The sequence below is a fragment of the Rhea americana genome, unplaced genomic scaffold (assembly GCF_003343005.1).
Source record: "Rhea americana isolate MKP2758 unplaced genomic scaffold, rheAme1 scaffold_48, whole genome shotgun sequence".
NCBI lineage: Eukaryota > Metazoa > Chordata > Aves > Rheiformes > Rheidae > Rhea > Rhea americana.
In genome coordinates, this window is record NW_028186623.1 from 3,680,502 (window position 1) to 3,701,032 (window position 20,531).

At 49.0% G+C, this 20,531-nt stretch overlaps 1 protein-coding gene across 1 annotated transcript in view; it reads right to left on the reverse strand.

Moving 5' to 3' along the window:
- Positions 1–20,531, reverse strand: part of GRIK4 (glutamate ionotropic receptor kainate type subunit 4) — a 138,984-nt gene that overhangs the window by 17,706 nt on the left and 100,747 nt on the right. The window contains exons 9-12 of the mRNA XM_085316835.1: positions 20,074–20,178; positions 12,730–12,837; positions 11,480–11,683; positions 2,068–2,181 (exon numbers count right to left, since the gene is read on the reverse strand). Of these exons, the coding sequence (XP_085172961.1) occupies positions 2,068–2,181; positions 11,480–11,683; positions 12,730–12,837; positions 20,074–20,178 (531 nt within the window). The remainder of the gene's footprint in view (positions 1–2,067; positions 2,182–11,479; positions 11,684–12,729; positions 12,838–20,073; positions 20,179–20,531) is intronic.

Genomic DNA, 20,531 nt, shown 5'->3' on the forward strand with positions numbered 1-20,531 from the left:
GCTGTGCCAGCACAGAATAGCAGATGGTCCCTGCTCTGAAGAACGTACACTCTAGTAGATGTGCCTGACACAGTTGTATCCAGCTTGCAGTGCAGCAACAGCAAAYGCCTCACGCTCACAGCGCAGACTACATCCAAACCCTGTACCACTATTCTGCATTTTCTCTGGAGTGGAGCTACACCAACCTCGCGCCGTTCTCGGGAACGATGCCTCGTTAAGGGACGTGCCCGAGGTTACAGCGGGAAGTCAGGGACAGAGCATGCAYGTTACCCAATACCCCAGCTTCAAAAATGCGCATGGAAGGAGTTGGAGAAAACAAGAAACTCCAACTTACCATCGCAACCACGCAATGCTCGCAGAAACACCGTCTGGATACACGGGCAGCTGGGGCAGGGTAAAGCAAGTGATAGGGGAAGGGACATTAACACATGCTTGACTGCTGGAATCTGACCCTTTCTGATCAGTTAACTCATTGATCCTAAATTCTGCACGTACCAGAGCAAACGGCATTTTAACTAGATTTTAATTACTTGTTTGTTCTTGGCAGGAGSAACTCAGCACAGAGAGACGTATGTGCAAGTTTGTTTATGAGCGTATTGAACGCTGCATCTTTAACAGCCTCGTGATTCGAGCGAGGGGGCTGGGAGAGGCAGCTCTAATGGTTTTATCCGTTTGGCTGCTATTGTTGAGCTGATGGAAAAACCAAGACTGCAATTCTCATCACATTCGGCATCATACGGAGCACGTGTTCAAAACACAGACTGGGAATAACACGACATCCTGTTACAAAGGGCCTCAGTGCCAGAGCTCGCCTTCTGCGACACCTGGGGAACCGCGCGCTTTGCCTGGCGCGCACAGGCGTCACCAGGAAAAATCTGCCCCTTCGAGCCTCACAAAGAAACAAAAAGGAGGAAAACTGGGAATGCAGCACCTATGTGCTGTCTAAGCAGTGCCACACGCATGCTTGCACACGGGCATCGCCCGGGCAGGCTCCCGGCAGCACCAAACGGCGACCCGGATGGACGTCCTGCTTGGCTCGGGTACCGCGCGAGCCGGCCTTCGGGATGGCGGCGGGGGGCTAAGCACGCCACTGCAGGCGTCGCAGAAGATGAGCGAGGGCAGCAGAGCTACAACCAGAGCCAGCTGCCGAACGACCGCGCGCCTCCCGAACCCGTGTCTTGCTCACGGGCGCAGAAGCAACAGCGTCCCGCAGCCCCCACCTCCAATCGGGGGTTCAGGGGCACCAGGGCCCAGCCGATCTTTAGGGCCAACAACCGAGAGGAGCCAGATCAGCAGGCCGTAGAGCAGGACCGCTGCGGGAAGGGGGAGCGGACCCCGCAGCTCCACGGAGGCAGCCCTGCGCCCCGTGGCGGCGTGCCGTTCGCTCCTTCCCAGCCTGCGAGGAAGGAAGCACAGCGCTGATGTGGGTGCCCGGTGCGGCTGCACGTCAAGACAACCGGGAACAGYGCCGAGATAAGTGCATTTGAGCCATGGCTAACCAAGCTTTTCCACGGCCGTCCTGGGCTTCGCTCAGCCTCCCAGGCGGGCTCCCCGCAGCAAAYGCGAGCAGAGGTTTCAACTCCAGGCCGTTTCTGATGCAAACGCGGGGTCACACAGCTGCATCGCCAGGTGCTGCCCCCGTCCCACCTATCCCGCCTTTCAGCAAACCTCCCCGCAGCGCGCTCCACGCCACGCGAACGCGGACACGTGGCTTTGGCCCGTAATCCACCACGCAGCCACCCTCCGACGCGACTCAGGGAGGGAAAGGGAAGAGCAAGACAAGGTGGCACTGATCTGACAGTCCTCTGTTCGTGAAACCCCCCGCGATGCYCAAGAGCCGCGTGCCCGGAGAGGACGGGGAAGGGGAGCCAACAGGGCTGGAGGTTTGAACGATAGGGACTGCAGCTGAGACGAGGCAGAGACAGAAAGAGAGAGAAAAGGAAGAAATCAAAGGTTTAAATAAGAAACTAAAATATTTTTATGAGTCATTCATTATTCTTCTGTAACTAGGCACGTTTGCATGCAAATAATGGAATGACATAAACGGTTATAAAATAAGTCTCTTACCATATGAACTCGGTAGAGAATGCTAATTCCCAAAGTCATGAAGGGTTTAGAGAAATCAATCACCTTCTCCCGCTCAGCAGTAATCGTCAGCCCAGCCACTGCCAAATCGGCTTTCTGAAGAAAGGAAAGCAGAGAAAATCAGGATCGCCGGCCCAGGGAAAGGCTCGGGGCAAGAAAATCCCCATCGTTTGGGATGGGGCRCGTGCTGCGGGCGAGACCCAGGCTCTGTGCACGCCAACGTGGGTTTGCTGTTGCCTTCGTTAGTGCAGACCAGTCTCTCCCTTAACAAGGGCTCCGAACAAGAACTCCTATTTGTTAAATGCTTTAAGATCTGGCAAAACAGGGGCCATCAAGGCAATAAGAACTGTACTGACCTAAAGAAACAAAAACTCCCAAGCCAAAACCCCTCCCAAGCACCTGCTTGGCACAGGTGTCCCCTTCCAGGCAACACTGTCACTTGTGAGCACCATAGGTAGGAAACCGGAACAAAGTAGAGTCATTAGCAGGGTACCCTGAATTATGAAGTTTCAAAGCTTGCCAACCCCAGACTTCCAAAATTGCAGATCAATCACCAGAAAATTAAAAAAAAAGAATGCAAATAGACTTGCAGAGCAAATGAGATTAGGGAAAAAAATAAAAATAATTTCTTCCAGTGTTAATACTCTTGTAATATAGATAAGGGATTTGAATTTTAAATATTATTTTTATTACTATAGCTCTTTTAATGTCTGTAATTGCTTTCTGTAGAAAATGAAGTCTCCTCCACTCTCCTATATGTTTGTTTGCCTGCTTTTCAGGAGAGTGACTGTACATGTGGATAAAGAGAAGTGAGGGGAGCACGATTTGCACTTTTCTGTCACTGCTTTTCATAAGGCTTGTGCAGAAGCCAAGGCACCATCAGGGCCTGAAGACCCAATAAAATACACAGCTTATCTCCCAGGATCCATGCCCTAGCTGTAAATACACTAGGCAAAGGCAAATTTGTGGATGTGCCACTCTTACGCTCTCTGAATCTGCTGCTCCTGCATCATTTTCCTCAAGAAAAATAGGATTAATCACTTCCTGGTAGAGGTTCTCCAGATGATTCTTTTCCTTCCCCTCCCAGTGGACCTGCCCATTTAAAGGCAAGCATGGAAAAAAGCACCAATAAAAGGTCGGAACTTTGAGAGCAGAACAAAGTGCAGCATTGCTAGAGCTTGCAGGGAGAAGAAAAGAGAAAAGAAAGGCTAGGAGATCAGCAGAACTCCCCATAAACAAGCTGCAGGGATCTAGGGGAAGGTGATCTTTCACAGTCCATGCAGGACAGGTTTATTGGACAAGCCCAGTGCCCGATTTTGCAATTGTTTGCAAGCAGCTCTTATAGATTCCTGGAGGTTCAGGTTGGAATGAATTATGAGCTAGAGAGAATTTCTGCCTAGCCAGACATTCACCCACAGGTTTTTTAAAAGGCACCAATAATCATAGCATGGTGTGTGAGCATTTAAGCCCCATGTAAACACCAGCAGATTACAAAGATGGGATCAATTCATCTACGGAATGCAGCACATAAGGAATTTTATCTGCAGGGAAAGCCTAAAGCTTCCTAAACCTCTCTTGTCTGTACTTAAAAGGGTTTGCAGGTACTCCTGTCCTGGGGAGAGCTCTACCAGCAAAGCCCCTCATGAAGATACAGCTTATTCTGACAACAGCTTTCTTCTCCCAGTTCTCCAAACTGAACACAGTTCTACCAGCAAAATCATAGGCTCAATACATGTCAAATACACCACGTTGAAGATGTTTCTTTAAGCTCTAAGGCCATTTTTCTTCCCCACTGCAGGCAAGCATAAAGGCTCTGTGCAAAGGAGCAGCACAGCCCCCGCGTTTAACTAGCTCTGGAGCCTTACAGCCATCTCCCAGCTCAGCTCCGTCCCTCGCCTGGCCTCCCACCCTCTCAGGGCTGAGAGGTGGATGCCATCAGRGTACTTTGTGCACTCAGTTATCCCCCTTTAGGACCTTTCCAGATCACGTGGGCAGCAGCATCTTGAAAGCTGCTCTTACTTACGCAAAATACAGTGCAGAGCTATCCCCCTTCCTTTGCCTGCAGAGCTGAAACTCAGCACAGCAGAGCCTCCCTTTCCTGGGCGCACTGCTTTTCGTGTCTCAGGCCCTTTCTCCAGAGGTCCTGCCTTTCCACCCTCCACAGAGGAACAGCTGCGACCCTCAGGCCTTACGGGCCTTACACATGGAGCATCCTTCCCCGAGGCCAACCGAGGTCAAAAGACATCATGAGCGGTGTGCACTGAAATGGTGAAATGACAGATTGTAGTCTCCAGGCTCTCAAGTCTCCCCACGTGCAGAGGTTTTCACGTGATGCATCTGCTGCCTGCTCAGATTCACCCTGCAGCCCTGGCAGAGAGGTGTGAAGGCCATCAGAGCTTTGAATTCCTTCCACTTACTCCCTGCCTGGTCAACTTTGGTCCTCTCAGGACTTTTGCCAGCATCCGAAATTATAGTAGCTCCCAGACTGCTCTAACCTATGCGCAGTTCAATGCAAATCTATCTTCCCCTTTGCTAGATGATTCCTGCAGCAGAGACCTGCGGTCCTCACAGCTTCATTTGACTGCGCTGTGTCAAAGACTAACTTTCTCTCAAGGCTCAGAAGTCAGGCAAGTTAAGAGCTGATTTCTGACAGCAATAAACTTTGATCTAGAAATCACACGCAACATTTTCTCTGCCTGAATATCATCCATTTCATGCTTTTAACTTTGCTTCCTGATATTCACAAAGCTTCTTGTGATTCACTGAGGTCAGCATACCTTGGTTACAAGGAGGAGCTTTGCAAACCTTGGCACTTCCACCTCTCTCCACCTGAGCACAGGCAGAAGTTAGCATTTTATAGACTACACAATGTATTCTGGGGAGAAATGGATTTTACTTGGCACTTCCACACTCTGTCCACACCCTGGTGCTGGTGCAAGAGGGGAAATGGGAGGCAAGGAAGGGCGCGGGGGATGAACACAGCATGATTCGCATCCTTCCAGCTCATGCTGTATTGCAGTCATAAATGTCAGCACAAAACAGGCTTAGAAAAAGGCCCAGAGCATTAGAGGAGTGGAGAAGATGCCTCTTTAATAAAACACTGCTTAAATAAGGGCAAAACTCTCACTAGAGCAGAGGAAGCCCAGGTGGGCCGTTGTCAGAGATAAAAGCATGATCTGCCTATACCTGGCACTAACTGTGGGTTCTGCCTGCACGAGCAGAGAGGCTGGAGCCGTGCTGGGAAGGAGGCTAAGCACCAGGGCCGAGCCGGGCTCCCGAAGCAGAAAGATTAAGGATCCTTAAGCAGTAAACTGCAGGGATTGCCTGTCGGGAGGAGGCGGCCGCCTCCTCGCTGCGGGTGCTGACGAGGCTCATCCTGCCGCTGACGGTGAAGAAGGGAGCCTGAYGTCAGCCCTCCGCTTGGCGCGAGGATCCCGTGGAAAGGTTCCCACGGCACTCTGTACCATGCAGATGACTGCAGCTCCGGCCCTGCAGCTATTCACAAGCCTCCTACTAAGCTACGGAAACACAACACAACAGCAAAGTCCCAACAGCCTAAGGTTGCCTGTAGCTGCYTCTAAAGCACAGGGAAAACAGCCACTAAACAGCTCTGGAAACACTTTCAGGAGCGTGACTTCCTGACTTTTAGCAGRACCTCAGATCCTAAATTCCTTGGGTGAACATGAGGCTCTGCTTCTCACCAGTACTGTCCACACAGCACTGACAGTACGGTCAAGGTCAGGGAAAGCTGTTTCTTACGCTGCTTACAGTGCTTGGCCTTAGCTCACAGGGAGCTTCAAAAAAGTGAAATCAGAGTTCTCCCTTTGGGAYCTGCTTGATTTGAAGCTAATGCCCCCCCTTACAGACCAGTTAGCAGGGGCATTTCTGTTGCAGATAGTTGCTCCACTGGAAACCCAACTGGGCACGGTACTGAGCAGGTTGCTGTGGGTGACTCTGCTTTGAGCAGGAGGGGAGGTTAGTCTAGATGGTCCCCAGAGGTCCCCAGCAATCTCAGCTATTCTGCATCATCCTGTGAAAGAAGCACCAGCTCACTATGTGGCAAGTGCTCTCAGGGCACAACAGAGTCAGACTGGATTGCAACCCAGCTCCAAAGGAGCCACTTTGGTTSACCAAAGAGAGCACAGGAGTGGACAGAACTAGGGCTTGAAATCCCAGCACTCAAACATGCTCTTGTGCATGGTATTTTGTACCTCAGGACAGGCTGCTTCAGTAGAAACCTYGAGGACCAAGATCCCACAAAGTCTGGTATCTCTATTCCTCCCTGTCCTGGCCACTCTTCTTTCAGCAACCTTCAAGTGAGACAACAGACTAGTCCTTGGAGGGATGAGCTTCACCCTGGCTCCTGAACCTCAGCCTCGCTGCTGTGCTTTGCCAATAGCCTGCACATACCCCCTCATCCCTCAAACATTTCCAGCATGACAGCAGACCATGATCTTCAGCTGGAAGGGGAAGACCTGAACCTCCCGTTCCCCTGGGGARAAAGCTTTGCTGCCTCACCTGCTTTGTGCCGTGCTCCTTTCCAAGCCCAGCACGTTTAGGTAAGGCTCATTCCCTGCAGCTCTCAGTCTCACCTGCCTGCAGTGCAGCTCTGATCTCCATGGGCTAACAAGGGTTAGTTTGCTTTTTCGGAGTGGTTCAGCTGGCAGCCTGCTCACCTGGGCAGCAGCTCACGCACATCCAGGTGAAGGACAGAGCGGCCTATCCACATATCCRTCTGCTGGCATTACAGGAACGGCTCCGCTGCCAGATCGATGTACTGATTGCTTCTGCCCTAGCTGCCTGTTCGATCTGACAGGAGCTATTTCAGGTCCTGCGACCCCCCTTCCACTGGAGGGGGTGAGAGCCAGGTTGGGCACTTGGACATATATTCTTGCATTTAAAACTGGGGCCAAATCAGGATTACTTGTAACTTTCCTTTCCCCTCCCCCCCTCTTTTTTTTTTTTTTTTTTTTTTAAGATTTGTATGAATTATGGCATATGAAAAGTGACAGACTGAAAATCCTGGAGGCTGCAGACCTCTGTTTAAGCCTCAGATAAGTATGAGACTATCAGGAATCAGCACAGACTTCAGCCTCAAGTCTGCCATGACCTGGGCTGAGAGCAACTGCCTCTAGGAGGCATGAGGAAAAAGTCTGTGCCTGGCATCAATCTTAAGAGCCAGGATGGGGACCGCGCGGGCACCAGGATCCAGGAGGGAGCCCCAGCTCGCTCACAGAGCACGGACCACCTTACGTGCAATGCTGGCAGTCCACAGCATGATGCAAACCTCGCTGCCCACCACTGTGCTGTGTTTGCTCAACAGCCTACACTGCCTCACTTCCCCCGCTCGCCCTCCCTCCCCATCCCCATCAAGCCTTCCATGTCAGCTTTGCCAGCGTGAGCACAGGCAAACAGGCTCCCCCTCACTCCCTTCACCCACACACAGCTTTTCTTGCTGAACACCAACACCCACTACCAAGCGGAGAACAGGACTCTGCCAATTTTGAAATAACTTCTCCCTCCTTTCCGCTTCAATCCCCTTCCTGCCACTCCCTATCTTTGGAGCAGATGAAGGCAGAAGGCCTCTATTTGATTGCAAAACACCTCACGTGCACCTGGCTGCCAGCAATGAAGCTGAAATCTCACCCCCAAAGCTTTAAGATCCTTCCAATTCTTGGCTTTGGTGCTCCTGAGGTCAGAGACAGTTCTTGGTGGCGTAAGACCGACAACCTCCTCTGCGGCAGCGCTAGCCTTGGGTCTCGGGCGCCAGAGCAAGGTGCTCTGGGCAGGGGCTGGCACTCAACGCTGGCACCTAACAGCACCCGGGACTGATCCCTGACTGCAGCAGAGCAGAGAAGTTTCTAGGAGGTTTTGCAGAAATACTGCAGTTTCAGAAGCCTGCCAATAAAGCCTCCTGGCAAAACCAAGCCAACCCACCCCTATTAGCTTAGCTTAGCTCTGTTCTCCACAAGCCGCTCCAAGATGGGTAAATTCAGGAATTGCTGCTGAAGGATCTCTCGGGCRCAAGCCCTTCCCAGCCAGGACAGCCAGGGAATTAATCACCAAAGGCTCACTGCGAGTTGATGTACAGGCACTGTGTATAAGCCATGACCAGGACAGCAAATACAGTCGTAGCAAAGCAAAGAGAAAGCTGTCACGCTGCCTTGAAATACATTCGTTGGCTTGTATCGGACTAGCGAATTCATCCCAGCTCGAGGACGTAATGGAAAGAAAAGAAAGAGRAGAGGAGACAACCATTGGGGATGCAAGAGACCATACCATAACGGGAAGAAGYGAGACATAATTCTGTCACACCTTCCCTATCGTCCCCAAGGGCTATAACACCAAGCAATAGGAGACGGTAAGATTTACCGTTCCTCCTAGTTTCCTTGTTACAGATAGCACACGCGTAAAGTGTCACCCTAACTGCCGGAGATCGAAGTCTTCTATCCCAGGACCTGGCAAAGCTAACAGGAACTACAGGCCATCCAGAAAGTGGTTTTAYGCCCCTGCTTACTCAAGGAGTAGGGAAGGAGCTCAGCCTTCCTGCCCTCGATTCACCATGGGAACAATTAGCTTGGTGCTTTCTGAGTTTGTGACATCTTTCACTCAGTATGGGGTATGAGTCCTTCCAAGTGACTTTTCCCAAGCCAAACCTCCATCAGCTGATAACAGAGTTTACAGGTTTCCCAAATCAAACCCGCGTATAGATACGCGGGAGTATCTATAGCCTGTCCACTAATCCCCCCAAGCCATCCCAGTCCCCGTGTTCCTTAACTCTTAATTACTTTTGTGAGCAGGTCGATAAGATACGTACTTGTGAATCTGGGTCAACAACAAATTTATGTTTATATAGCTTCCTTCTCAATCATATTATAGTGCACAATTAGTTGTAATAGAATTTTCAGCACATAAGAATAAATCAATGGCTGGTTAATTCAGAAGCAATAAAATGAAATGCTTTTCCCATAGAGCCCGTAGTTGCTCTGAGGACATTCAGTGCCAAGAAGATTACAGAGATAAAATAATAAAAAAAAAGAAAAAAAAGAAAAAGAAAAGTGGAAAGGTATTATATGGACCTGGGGAATTTACTTCTGGTCAGGCACACTAATCAAACTTTGTTTTTCTGATCAACTGACCTGGGACAGGTAAAAAATCACTTTCTTACACTAATGCAGCAGGGTATGAACAGTCAGGTGCAAAGCTGTCACTTGCGGTAGGAGGATGCTTTGAGCCCTGTGGTAGGTCTGTGTCCTGACCAGCAACCTGCTCATGCCAAAGGCTGCACAGGGGTAAGTTGGAGGCAGAACAACTCTGGGAACAAATCCACCAAGAAAGCACGTATGARGTTAACATACAATCTCCTGGCTCTTCTATTTCATGTGGTCTTTAATGTGGTTTCACAGATGAATAAGAAGCTGGAACAAAGACAAACTCCCTTCCGGCTATCACAGAATAAAGGGAACCTCTAGGCCAGCGAAATACAAAATCCCAGACAAACCTGAACAAACACAACAGCACGCACACGGCCAGATCTGCCCTGGCTGAACTGAGTCAAAGTGCCAGTTCCTGAGAATGATCAAAAACTTGTTGAAACTATCAGAATAACTCTAAAAGGTCCAGAAAGAAMAAAACAGAGAAGGCTTTTTCTCTTCTCCAATTTTTGATTCAGCTTCACAAGGTTTGCCAGCTGTCCTGCTGAAGCAGAAGCAAAAATCCTCCTAAATAAGGCTAGAGCTGAAGAAGACACAAATTGTTTCTACATGAAGATGACATTAAAATACTTATCTCTACCAAAAAACTCTCTCCAGAAGCTCYCATTTAATAGAGAGGCACTGCCAAGGTTATAGGCCAAAAATCAGGCTGTTCCTTCCCTTGTTTGCAGAGATCACACAGTGCTTTGTGTGCCCTCCTTCTTGCCTCCCAAAAGAAACACTGCAGAGCTGTTTTATATGTATTTGTGTATGTACRTACATATATGTATATATAAATATAGATGTATAAAAACTAYGCCAATAGCCCAGAGCATTTGCAAACAACCATACAGAAAATTCCTTAGAAGACTCAGACAGAGGTGGAATCTCAGCTAGCTCCAAATGCTATCAACTTGGCTGGGGAAAGGATGATCTGGGAGACAGGACACTGGTTAAGGAAGGATTTTGAGTCAGTATATTTTCCCTGTCCTGTGTGACCCTAAGTCACTCATTCAGATCCAGACTTGTCCCACCCAGATTTAGACACTTGGTTGAAGCCCTGCAGTCAGCCAGGTCTCCCTCCGTGGCCAGATGTGCTGGGTCGACACCTCTTCTAGAGATGCTCGTGGCCAGCAACAGTGCTAGCAGCCCCGGTTTGTTGCCCAGTGCCAGAAGGGACGGATCCAGGCCTTAGTTTCTCTGCTCTGCAGGAGAACATGCTACCAACCAGTGTGAGGATAATTATGGGGTGGTGCAGGTGTGCCTCTGATGGAGCACTGCCTATTACCACAAACAAACCTCAGTACAGATTTGCCACCAGCTGCAAAACTGTCACGAGGTTCTCACAGGTGCTTCAGTAATAACAAGGCAGTGTAGAAACTGGTGGAAGTATTGGTTTAAATAACATCAATCTTAATGTTAGCTTTGGCTAAGCCTATTTTACTAAGAGTCTCAGAACACTTCAGGAACTCTATTCAAGCCTCGAGATCCCTGGGGAAGGCCTACCTTTAGCTGCTGAGGAAAACAAGGAACAGAGGCGGGCACAGCCTGAGTGAGCACACATGAACGTCGAATTGTTGTCAAACCCAGAAAAAGCATCACGCTTTCAGTCTAGCTGCTGTGCCGCGACACCTCGCATCAGAGCTGTGAAAAGAACTCGATCTACGTATTTCAAGCAAACAAGAATGCTCTCCTCCAAAAATGATACTGCAAGTCGAGGAGTTGCAACAAATCAGTCAGAACTCTTCTGGATAGAAACGTGATGTTTAGTCCCCATCCCCAAAGCCTGCTTCTGTAAGTTTTCTTCAGTTTTCACCAACCCCCAGAGTCTGCACATTTGCCTATTTCAAGTTTTCATTGATTTTTCTTCCACTGGGGGGAAAATAAAACCCAACACTGTTCTGTAACCAGCTCCTACCTAGGAATCCCAAATTCCAGGCCTATCTTCCAGCAGAAGTGAATATCCTAGCAGAGCCCCCTGACAGGGGTCCTAACTGGTCTACTTCAAACRCTGTCACATCGACACAAATGCATTTGCAATTAAGAGACTCCATTAAATCGAAATCCTCCTGTCAGTGTCTCATGAATGAACTAAAACCCGAATCTGACCTTATCATCTTGGAGCACTTAATAAAGTATCAGGGCTTCTCATTGCCAAGTCTCGCTAGAGCTCAGCTAAGAAGAACAGTTAATTCACTTACCCGAGCAATCAGCTCCCCGACCATCCCTGTCCATGTGCCATTTGCCTCGGGGACTCCATACACTCCATCRCCAACAAGATGGATCTTATAGTTGAAACGCAAGATCTCTGCCAGCTCCTTCAGCATGTCCACGCAGAAGCCCTCATAACGGTCATTGCCTTCCAGCTCCTGATGGTTCCACTTCAGCATTAAGTAAGGGTTTTCCTGCATCGAAACTGGGCAGCTGTCATTCCCATCTTAGCCGAGGAGTCCCACCAGCACGGCACTGAGCCGCAGGGACAGAGGGGAGCGGGCTCCCTGGGGCACTGGCATGGCAGAGGCTCTGACAACACACCTGGAGCAACCTCCAGTTCAGATACGTGCCTTTCAGCTAGGGTGTAAGAGTAATCTCTCGGGAACCTAGGGGAGTGCAAAGGCAGCAGAGCCATTTCTACATTGGTATTCACTAGCCCCTGCTGTATGAGGAACACATAGGAGATAGAGCAGATTTATCCCACTTCAGGGTACGAGTTGAGCTAAGGGATCGCATTTCGGCCGTTTTTTCCAACTAGTAGCTCCTAGAACAGCCTAGCGACTGCTCCGAGTTACCGCAGGACAATCAGATCCCATCTTTCTTTGACATGGGCAGGAAAAAAAGGCATATAGGCACTACTTTTCCAGTTTGGCCTCTTTTTCAGACAAACTTAGTGGGAAAAAAAGCACCCAGAGTGCTTCAGGATTTTCAGTGTCTTTAAGAAGGTGCAGAGGGACTGGAAAAAAAATCAAGGGATAGCTAGTAAAGTGCTGGACAGGAAGCATGTGGAAGGGGAATTTTATTATATAAAGACAATAGTGCCTATAAATATGGCATCTCAGGTTACACTCATCTAAGGCAATTTTAGTAATTTTATGGGTAGAAGGGACAACTGTCCCTTCCAACTTACCAGCTGTAAACAGAACAAGAACATCATTCACAGATGAATGTAAAATGGCAACTTATCCCCATCCCAGCCCTCTCCCCAGCTGCTTCTGAACTCATCAAATATCATTTCCATATGAAACATCAACTTGAGTTTAATTATACTGTCATGAATTGTCCTCAGTGCTGTAATTAGTGATTTGATCGTCTGTTCTTTATAAAATCAGTGTGCAATGCTGCATGCTGGGGGCAGAGGGGGTAGGAAGAGGGAATAATATTCTAGCTGATTGACACCCCTAAACACTGGGCTGGCAAAGAGCTAATGGGAACTGTAGGTGACCCCCTCACTTACCAGGATGGTTGTGACAATGAGCGTGGTATTGAACAGACTGTCTGACATGTTGGAGGAGAAGATTCTGTTGTCCATGCTGAGCCCTTCAGAAACGTGCCAGTGCCCAATCTGGAGAGATAAACAGCACGATAATGAGATTTACAGGGCAAATTACTGTACGCACCCACCATATGGCTCCAGGGACTGACAACCATCGAGCCAGTCCTGTAGAAGGTATTTAGGAATGCTCCATTACTTTCATGATGCACCCCACCTACGGTAGGACGGGCAGACCGGTTCCCCGCTGTGCAGCTCTGGCACGCTCCCAGCTGCCGACACCTCCAGACTCACTGCTGTCCTGCCGTCCCAGGCGGCTGCACCCCAGCTGCAGCCGAGCCGCGCGGCAGGACTGCGCTGTGCTGGCAGCGGCTTCCTGGGGCGAAGCAGCGTACAGCCCTGTGCTCAACGCGTCCCCGAGATGGGTCTGTCTCACCCAGCAGCTCCGTGCCGCCGGAGYGGCACCTGCTTCCCACCCCCTGTGCTATGCTGTTGGGAGCCTTTCCTGCCCGTCACGCCAAGGCACAACAGCCAGGTAACATCCGTAAGACGAAGACTTGGTCTTCACTCCCAACAGCGATGCATTTCTGCTGACCCCTTCACCTCCTCGCTTCCTGAGGTGAAATCCTAAAGAAGGCATGGCACAGGAGCATTTGGCAGGATGCTGCTGAGAAAGGCAATGCCATAGCCCTGGTCTGAGTTGGCTGCATCATCCTTTGATAGCACAGTAGCCAGGGTTCATCGTGCTGAGCTCTTTCACTGTGATGCCGTGCACAGATATTCTGTAAAACTGACACGGTTTGGAAGAACTTCCGTTCTGAAGCCCTGCGATTTCACAGTGAGAGCCTAGAAACGAGGAGACGGAGTTGCTGCCCCTAACTCCACACCACTTTACATTGTCTCTGTGACTTTTAGCAAAGGATTTCACCTGCCTGAAAGCAAGCGTAACCTCTCGCCCTCCTCCACAAAGTGTCGTTAAAAGCTGATACAGACCACTATCAATCCTCACAGGAAAAAAGCCACTTCAGAAGGACCATCATACCATCACAGCTTCTATTGCYAAGAACCAGAGACCAGTGGCATCGATCTGGGGCGAATGCTTTCTAACCCTGACCAAGCACCTTCACCTTAACAACAGGCTGAACACGACCTCAAACTGCAGCCATGCTGCTACGCTGACGAGCAACTGAATTGCTCTGGTAGCTGAGAAAAGGGCAAAGTCCTTTCTTATCCTGGCTGCAGGTTCAAGCGACTGAAGAATCTCAGAAAACTTTTGCCATCTCCAAATCCTAAATCCAATCTCCTCATCTCTAGGCACAAGTGGCCAATGGGGGAGCACAACAAGACTCTCAAGTCTCAAGACATTCCAAGTTTCTCAAGAAAGGCATGGAAAATAATTGGACAGTTGCATGCATCTCCCTCTGCTCCCAGGCTGGGGTAGAGACATCTTGATGTAGCTGCATAAGCAGAGCCAACTGAGTCCCCAGAGGTGGTCTTGTTTATTCTGCAGATAACACAACAAAGATTATTCCTCACAGTTGTCAGTCCAGCCCCTTCTACAATATTAATATCCCTCTACTAAAAGCACTTGTCACGGCAAGGACCTCAGAAGGTTTTGCAAGCATTAACTCTTCAAGGCTCACCACCAATATGAGAGGCACCGAGGGCTCATTAGCTTTGTCTGACAAACGGGGAGATTGAGGCAGTGACGGATGTGTCAGAGCAGGAGGGGAGCAGAGGCAGGAGTCTGTTGTCTTGACAGTTTGCTGTGGCTTATCCACCAACAAGCTCGTAGCAGCATGTTGACACTGTAGCGCAGGACTAACCTCTAGGAAGGACGGTCCCAAATCAGGAGATTTTCTGTTTACTTCAYGGACACGGAGTACTTGAAACACAACTTGAAATGGCCCACACAGGGGCTGTACGGGTGCAACAGGGTGGATTTTATCCGGTCCGTATTCCCYAGCTCTGCACAAAGCTCTTGCTGTGATTGCCACAAGACCCTCTGCAGCAACTGCATCTCTGAGTGAGYGATCAGTCATAAACACCGCCTATTTTTTTTTCCTTCCAGATTTCACCACCAGAGATTAGTGACAGATTAACTTTAATTTCAGCAGCCCTCACTGTTCTCAAATTGGTACCTCCCCTGCTGGCATATTGAGACTAATTGACTGCCTCCTCCTCTGACAACACGGTGGATTTGACCTTGCTTTTAACACAGCACCAAGGCTAAACACTTCTGTGTGCTGGGGTGTTTCCACTCAATTCTGGGCTTGTTCCAGCTCTCAACTGACCCCCTTGACAGTACGATAATGACACTAATTGTCTCCTCACATGGTTTGGTGTTTCTGAAGTTTAATGCGTCAGAAGATGTCTGGGATCCTCTGATCTCTCCCTCACTGCAAGACGGATGCCAAGGTGATTTTAATCATCTCTATTTATACATAAAGGACCTCTGAAAAACAGAAAACATTCATCTGCAAAATGCCTAGAAAACAATCAAATGTTCTACACAGACGTGGCTGTGATGGCCCTGCTGTTAAAGCTCTAGACTAGGACTCAGGAGTTTTTAGGATTCGAGAGTTTTTAAAGCAGGATGTGATTGGTCTGTATAAATACAGCAGGTGGAGGAGGTCCACAGCAAAGGGTAGAACAGCTTTTGAAGTTAAGATGATAGCGTTGGCACAAAAATAAATAGATATAAACCAGCCAGGAATAAACAGGTTGAAAATTAAAGGAGGGTTTCTAATGATCAGAGGCGCTGAAGTTGACAGAGTATCTTTCCCAACAGAGCAGAAAGYGCAACGTAACCGCCTGATTGCAAGCTGGATCTCGACACCTTTAGGAAAGCGATGACATGACCTGGTGGCAWGGGACACCCCACGGCCCAGATGCAGAGAGCTCCCTCTGCTCCCTCGCCCCGGCGCTGCTGCGGACGCCCACGCGGGCAGGACGAGCCTCCCTCCGCCTGCCCTCGCTGCAAGGGCTGCAAAGCGCCTCGAGGTAAAAGGTGTTTCTTGTTACGTGTCCTTGTTATAGGCCAGGAGCTAACACACAGTTTCAGCGCAAAYCAGCCCGAAGAGCAAGCACTTGAGCCTGGAACAAGCAAGAAAGTGACATTGCTTGTGACACTTCCCTGTCTCCACAGGTAGGCAAGATTTCTCAAATTAGCTGCTCCACAACAGGCGTTATTGGAAATAATGACACTTAAAGATTTCTCATCGCTGTACAAAATTACCAGTGCCTAACACGAGGCGGAGCGTGGCGTTCTGGACTTGCTCCTTCAATCCGTTCAGCTCCTGCGGATCAGACGGAGCCACGCTAATGATGCCTGGGCTTTCAAACTCCTCGTAGCATGAGATGACAAAATACCACTCAAACTAATGATGCTAATAAAGACTTCTGCTTGGTGCCCCGCAGGCCTGAATGGTAGCTGACGGCAGGGAGAGATGACATGGCAAGACCTTTCCATAAACTCCAGAGGCACTGGGGGCACTTACCACCCCGCTTCCCCAACCAAAAATACAGGCAGGAGGCTCCCACTGGAAAAAAAGAAAAAAAAACAGATATCATCTGGGCTCAGAGCAGCAGCCTCTGTCCTGTAGGTTGCACTCATGACCTCCTTGCTCCTCTGTGTCTCCAGGAAAAGGAAGGAGTGCAAATGCAATCATTTCTCATCAAGTCTGCATTTGGAAATCCTCGTTGGTGCTAAAGGGAAACGGACTTTTCTAGTAAGAGATGCAATTAGATACCTGCACAACCACATAACACACACAACGCACCTCTGAGGCCATTCACCAACCCCTGCGATCCCCTTCCTTCCCAGACATTGCATTCAGACAACATGATTGGCACCCGGCTTAGTCCAGAAAGGACCCAACTGTGGGATGCACTGATTTCCCTCGGTCCTGGGAGGCAAAAACCATCAGCTCTTTGCAGGATCTGTCYCTGAATTCTTGCTAGGGGTAATAACTAGAGAGGAGCAAGTCCCATCGAGACTGATTAGCCACTTTTAAGTTAAAAAGTTTTGAAGTGGTGGAGATCATGGATGGTCTCGGAGCTATCAGATGGTAACTCATCTGTAACTCATCGCCATACCAATTAGGCACCCCCCTGCCACTTCCGCAGCTCTGTGTCAGGACATCCTCAAAGCCTTTTAGCTAAACAGCAACTAATTGGCCACATTTAGGACAGGGAGAGAACAAGGGGGAGAGTAGCGGGAGCAGGAGAAAACACGGCCATTATAGGGGGCTAGCTCGGAGAGCCGGTTCCTATAGCCCTCCCTGCCTCGCCCGTTTATACCTGCTCTCAGGGTGTCCTATAAATGCCATCTCCTCTTCATTCTCCTTCTCCTGTTAGGCTGCCAAACCGTAGTTCTTGGTTTACTGCAAATCACTAATCAGAAACCTGCTGCAATGTTTTTTTTTTTTTAAGGGGCAAAGAAAGGGAAAAAATAAAAAGATGACATTTACAAACCCAGTGCTTGTCAGATCTATGGATCACCAACACGGTAATGAGTCTGTGCTTTATCAGGCATCCTATGAACAGAGAGCAGCTCTCATACGGCTGGGGAAAAATTTCCACTAGTTAAGCTAAATCAGGAAAAACACGTTTGGTGCATTACATAAATATATTAAAAATTAAATGCCAAAAAGCCCTGTCTCTCCCTGCCCAAAAGCAACAGCAACTTTGAAAATYTAAGTGTCTAATTTGTTTGCTGGCTGAGATCTGGATCAGCTTCAGGACTTGGTGAATTCTCTATCAAAGCTGATGAGCTGGAAGTCCCTGTGGCTTCGATAGATGGAAGGAGACAGAGGGAGAGAAACAGAAATGGGCAGAGAGCATGAGCTTGATTGAAAAAAAGGAGGGAATAGGCGCATTTCAAACAAGAGCCTGTGCAAATCAGTTAATATGACCCTCGGGAACAAGATTGTCTCCAGGATGTGAATATTTGTTCCTCACCCCATCGCCTCACGGTGGGTTTAATTAAATGACTTTTAATGATTTACTCAGTTATTTTCATTACAACAAGGCTGGATGGCTGAGAAGAAAATAACTATCTGAGGCATGGTAGAGTCGCTCCAGCCCCAAGGCCTTTGGTTTGGGGAGGGGAGAGCAGGGGCAGGACCGTGCAGGAACCAYGCTGTACGTTGTGCCCAAGCCTCGTGGCTCCTGCTGCAGGGAGATCGTTGGGAAAAGCTGCAAGGCTTGGGACTGGGAGATGTGTTTTAGAGACCTGGACGGGGCAGCCTAACCGTAAGAAATGCCTGGAGGGGCTTGCATCAGCATGCTGCCTCTCAGCCAGGCRAGGTCCCTGAAACAGGGCTGCTTGTCAAGGAAAGGCCACCCCGCAGAAAGGTTTACACGGGAAYACAGAGCAGTTTTACGAAGAATGACTTCATCGTGATGGATTTCTGACAGGAGAGGGCTTGCGGCCACCAAACACCCTGAGCAGGCAGTAACACACCCCAAGGGATTTCCCTGCCCCTCCAGCACCTTGTTAGCGCGACTTGAAGTGATTTATCACCACCGCTCTGTGATAGGAAATTTGAAAAGCTGAACTCCAATGCAGGTTTCTTGGGAACCTCTGAAACATGAAGCTGTCTATTTGCTGATCCATAGTGTATAACGGATTAAAAAAAGATTTTTTTTCCTGTCAGATTGGAACAGCTGAAGAAGAGTTGAAACTTTTGCCTTAGAAAATAGACCCCATTTTCTTTCGGACGTACCATCAGCCACTGTACATGCARCACCCCAGCTGCTGGCCTTAATCCCGTGCTACCACTTGTCCTTTCTGTCTGGTGCATTTCAGGAATACGGGGCAAAGCAGAGAGACAAATGTCAAAAGGGGCTATGGTCTCCCCACCACAGGAGAGGTCTGGAACCAGCACCACTCCCTGATCCTGAAGCAAGTTTGCATACTTCTCTTTCAGGAAAAAAACAGCTACAGACAAGGAAGACTGACCCTGCATCATCTGAAACACAAGCAGAGGCCCTTATCCATCACCTCTCAGAGAAGCTGAAGTCCCTTTAACAGAGGGACTGTGTAGCAGAAGCTGTTTAATCATCATCATCTGCATATCAATGTTAAGCAGACCTTGTTAGCAAGAGGCACCTTCCAGGATCTTTTACCTGGTCTCCATAATAGAGTGTTTTTTTTTTTTTTTTTTTTTTTTAACAGCTTGGAAAATCAGCTGCCTCCAAACTGTAAAGACAGTTATCCACCAACACTGACCATTTCTGTCACCCAAGTGAGGAGCTGAGATGCATCTCTGGAGTTCTTGGAGAAGCACTGATCCAAGAGGACCTGTACATTTAAGGTGAACTCCCTGCCACATTTAAGCACATTAAAAATATAGCAATCATAGCAGGTATTAAAATTTTTGGTTTCCCTGCTCCAGCTGAATGGGTGCTTTTATTAATGTAGATGGCCTTGGACCTGTCACTTTTACTCAGAATATGCTGGGTTCAGGAAATGATTAGAAGGGCAAYGGTGCTTTAAGAGGCCTTACTGTGGGGAAAATGCCATCCTGAACTTCTGCTCACTCACAGTGAGCTAAAGGCGACATCAAAGTTGAGCTGTCGCTTGACAGGTAAGAACTGGCAGGTAACATTCTTGCCAAGGCTAAAATTGGCTGCTGCCAGCAGAAGAGATTTCCTAATGCCAAAATGCCATATCCRTGTGGGGTAAGATATAATAACTTGGTCTATGGTGTCTAGAAGAAGTGGGCAACCTCTGAGAAAACGGCAGACATAAAGCTAAGCACGGAAATAAGACAGATGAAAGCCCATTTTCTAGAACTCTCATTTGTTTCCTGAAGGAAGTTTGGATTCACCAGTAAAAAGCTAATTCCTTGGACACGTGTCCTGCAATCTCACCAGTTTCACACCTGTAGTACCACACAGCATCCTTAACCTTAGCTCAAGCCAAAAAACACATCCCTCAGACAGAAAGAAGCAGAGGGGAAAAGGCCTAATACTGTGAGGAATCTACAAGCACTGTGACAAAAAGTAAATGACAGTCCGAGCTAAGCAAACAAGTTACCGAGGTGCATGCACCATAAATCAGAAGGTAAATCACRTTGCATCTACTCCAGCATGCCGCGTACCAAGAACAGATGGTGTGAAGGAGCCGACATGGAATTTCCCCCTTAGTTTTCCCTCACAAAAGAGTAGGTCAGAAAGCTTAATAACAACATTTTCCACATTTCAGGGAAAAACTCACATTTTTCCCCATCCAAATCATCCCAAAYAGGTGCATCCCCACAAGCTTACGAACAAAGGCAGGGTGAGCGGGGCCGGTCCTACCTGCCGGAAGCCGTTGCGCGTGTACTGCAGGATTTTCAAGGCGTAGTTGGATCGCTGACCTTTGCTGTTGAATTCAATGTGGCCGGTGAGACCTTCCAATTCTACCTGTCCAAGAGACAGTGAGTTACAGCGCCCATTGAGACAGCCCACCCTCACCGCCCCAAGCAGAGTCTCGGGGTGCCTGCTCCTTGCTCAGCACGCCCAGCAGCCAGCCTCTCACTAGAAACGAGGAGATGGCAGGGTAACRCAATTTTCCTGCAGCCATCCTAATTGCTCTCAGAGGCTGCCTGGTGTAGCACTGAGAGGACTGGTGTGGAGGGAGCAAAAAAAAATCAGCAAAGGAAGGTGCAGCGTGCCCACTGCTTCCCCTCCGCCTGGGAYGCTCCCCTCCCGGCCCCTTGCTGCCTCCCCCCAGCCCCAGGCTATCAACGTGCRGCTCTGCCACGGGCAGGAGCTTT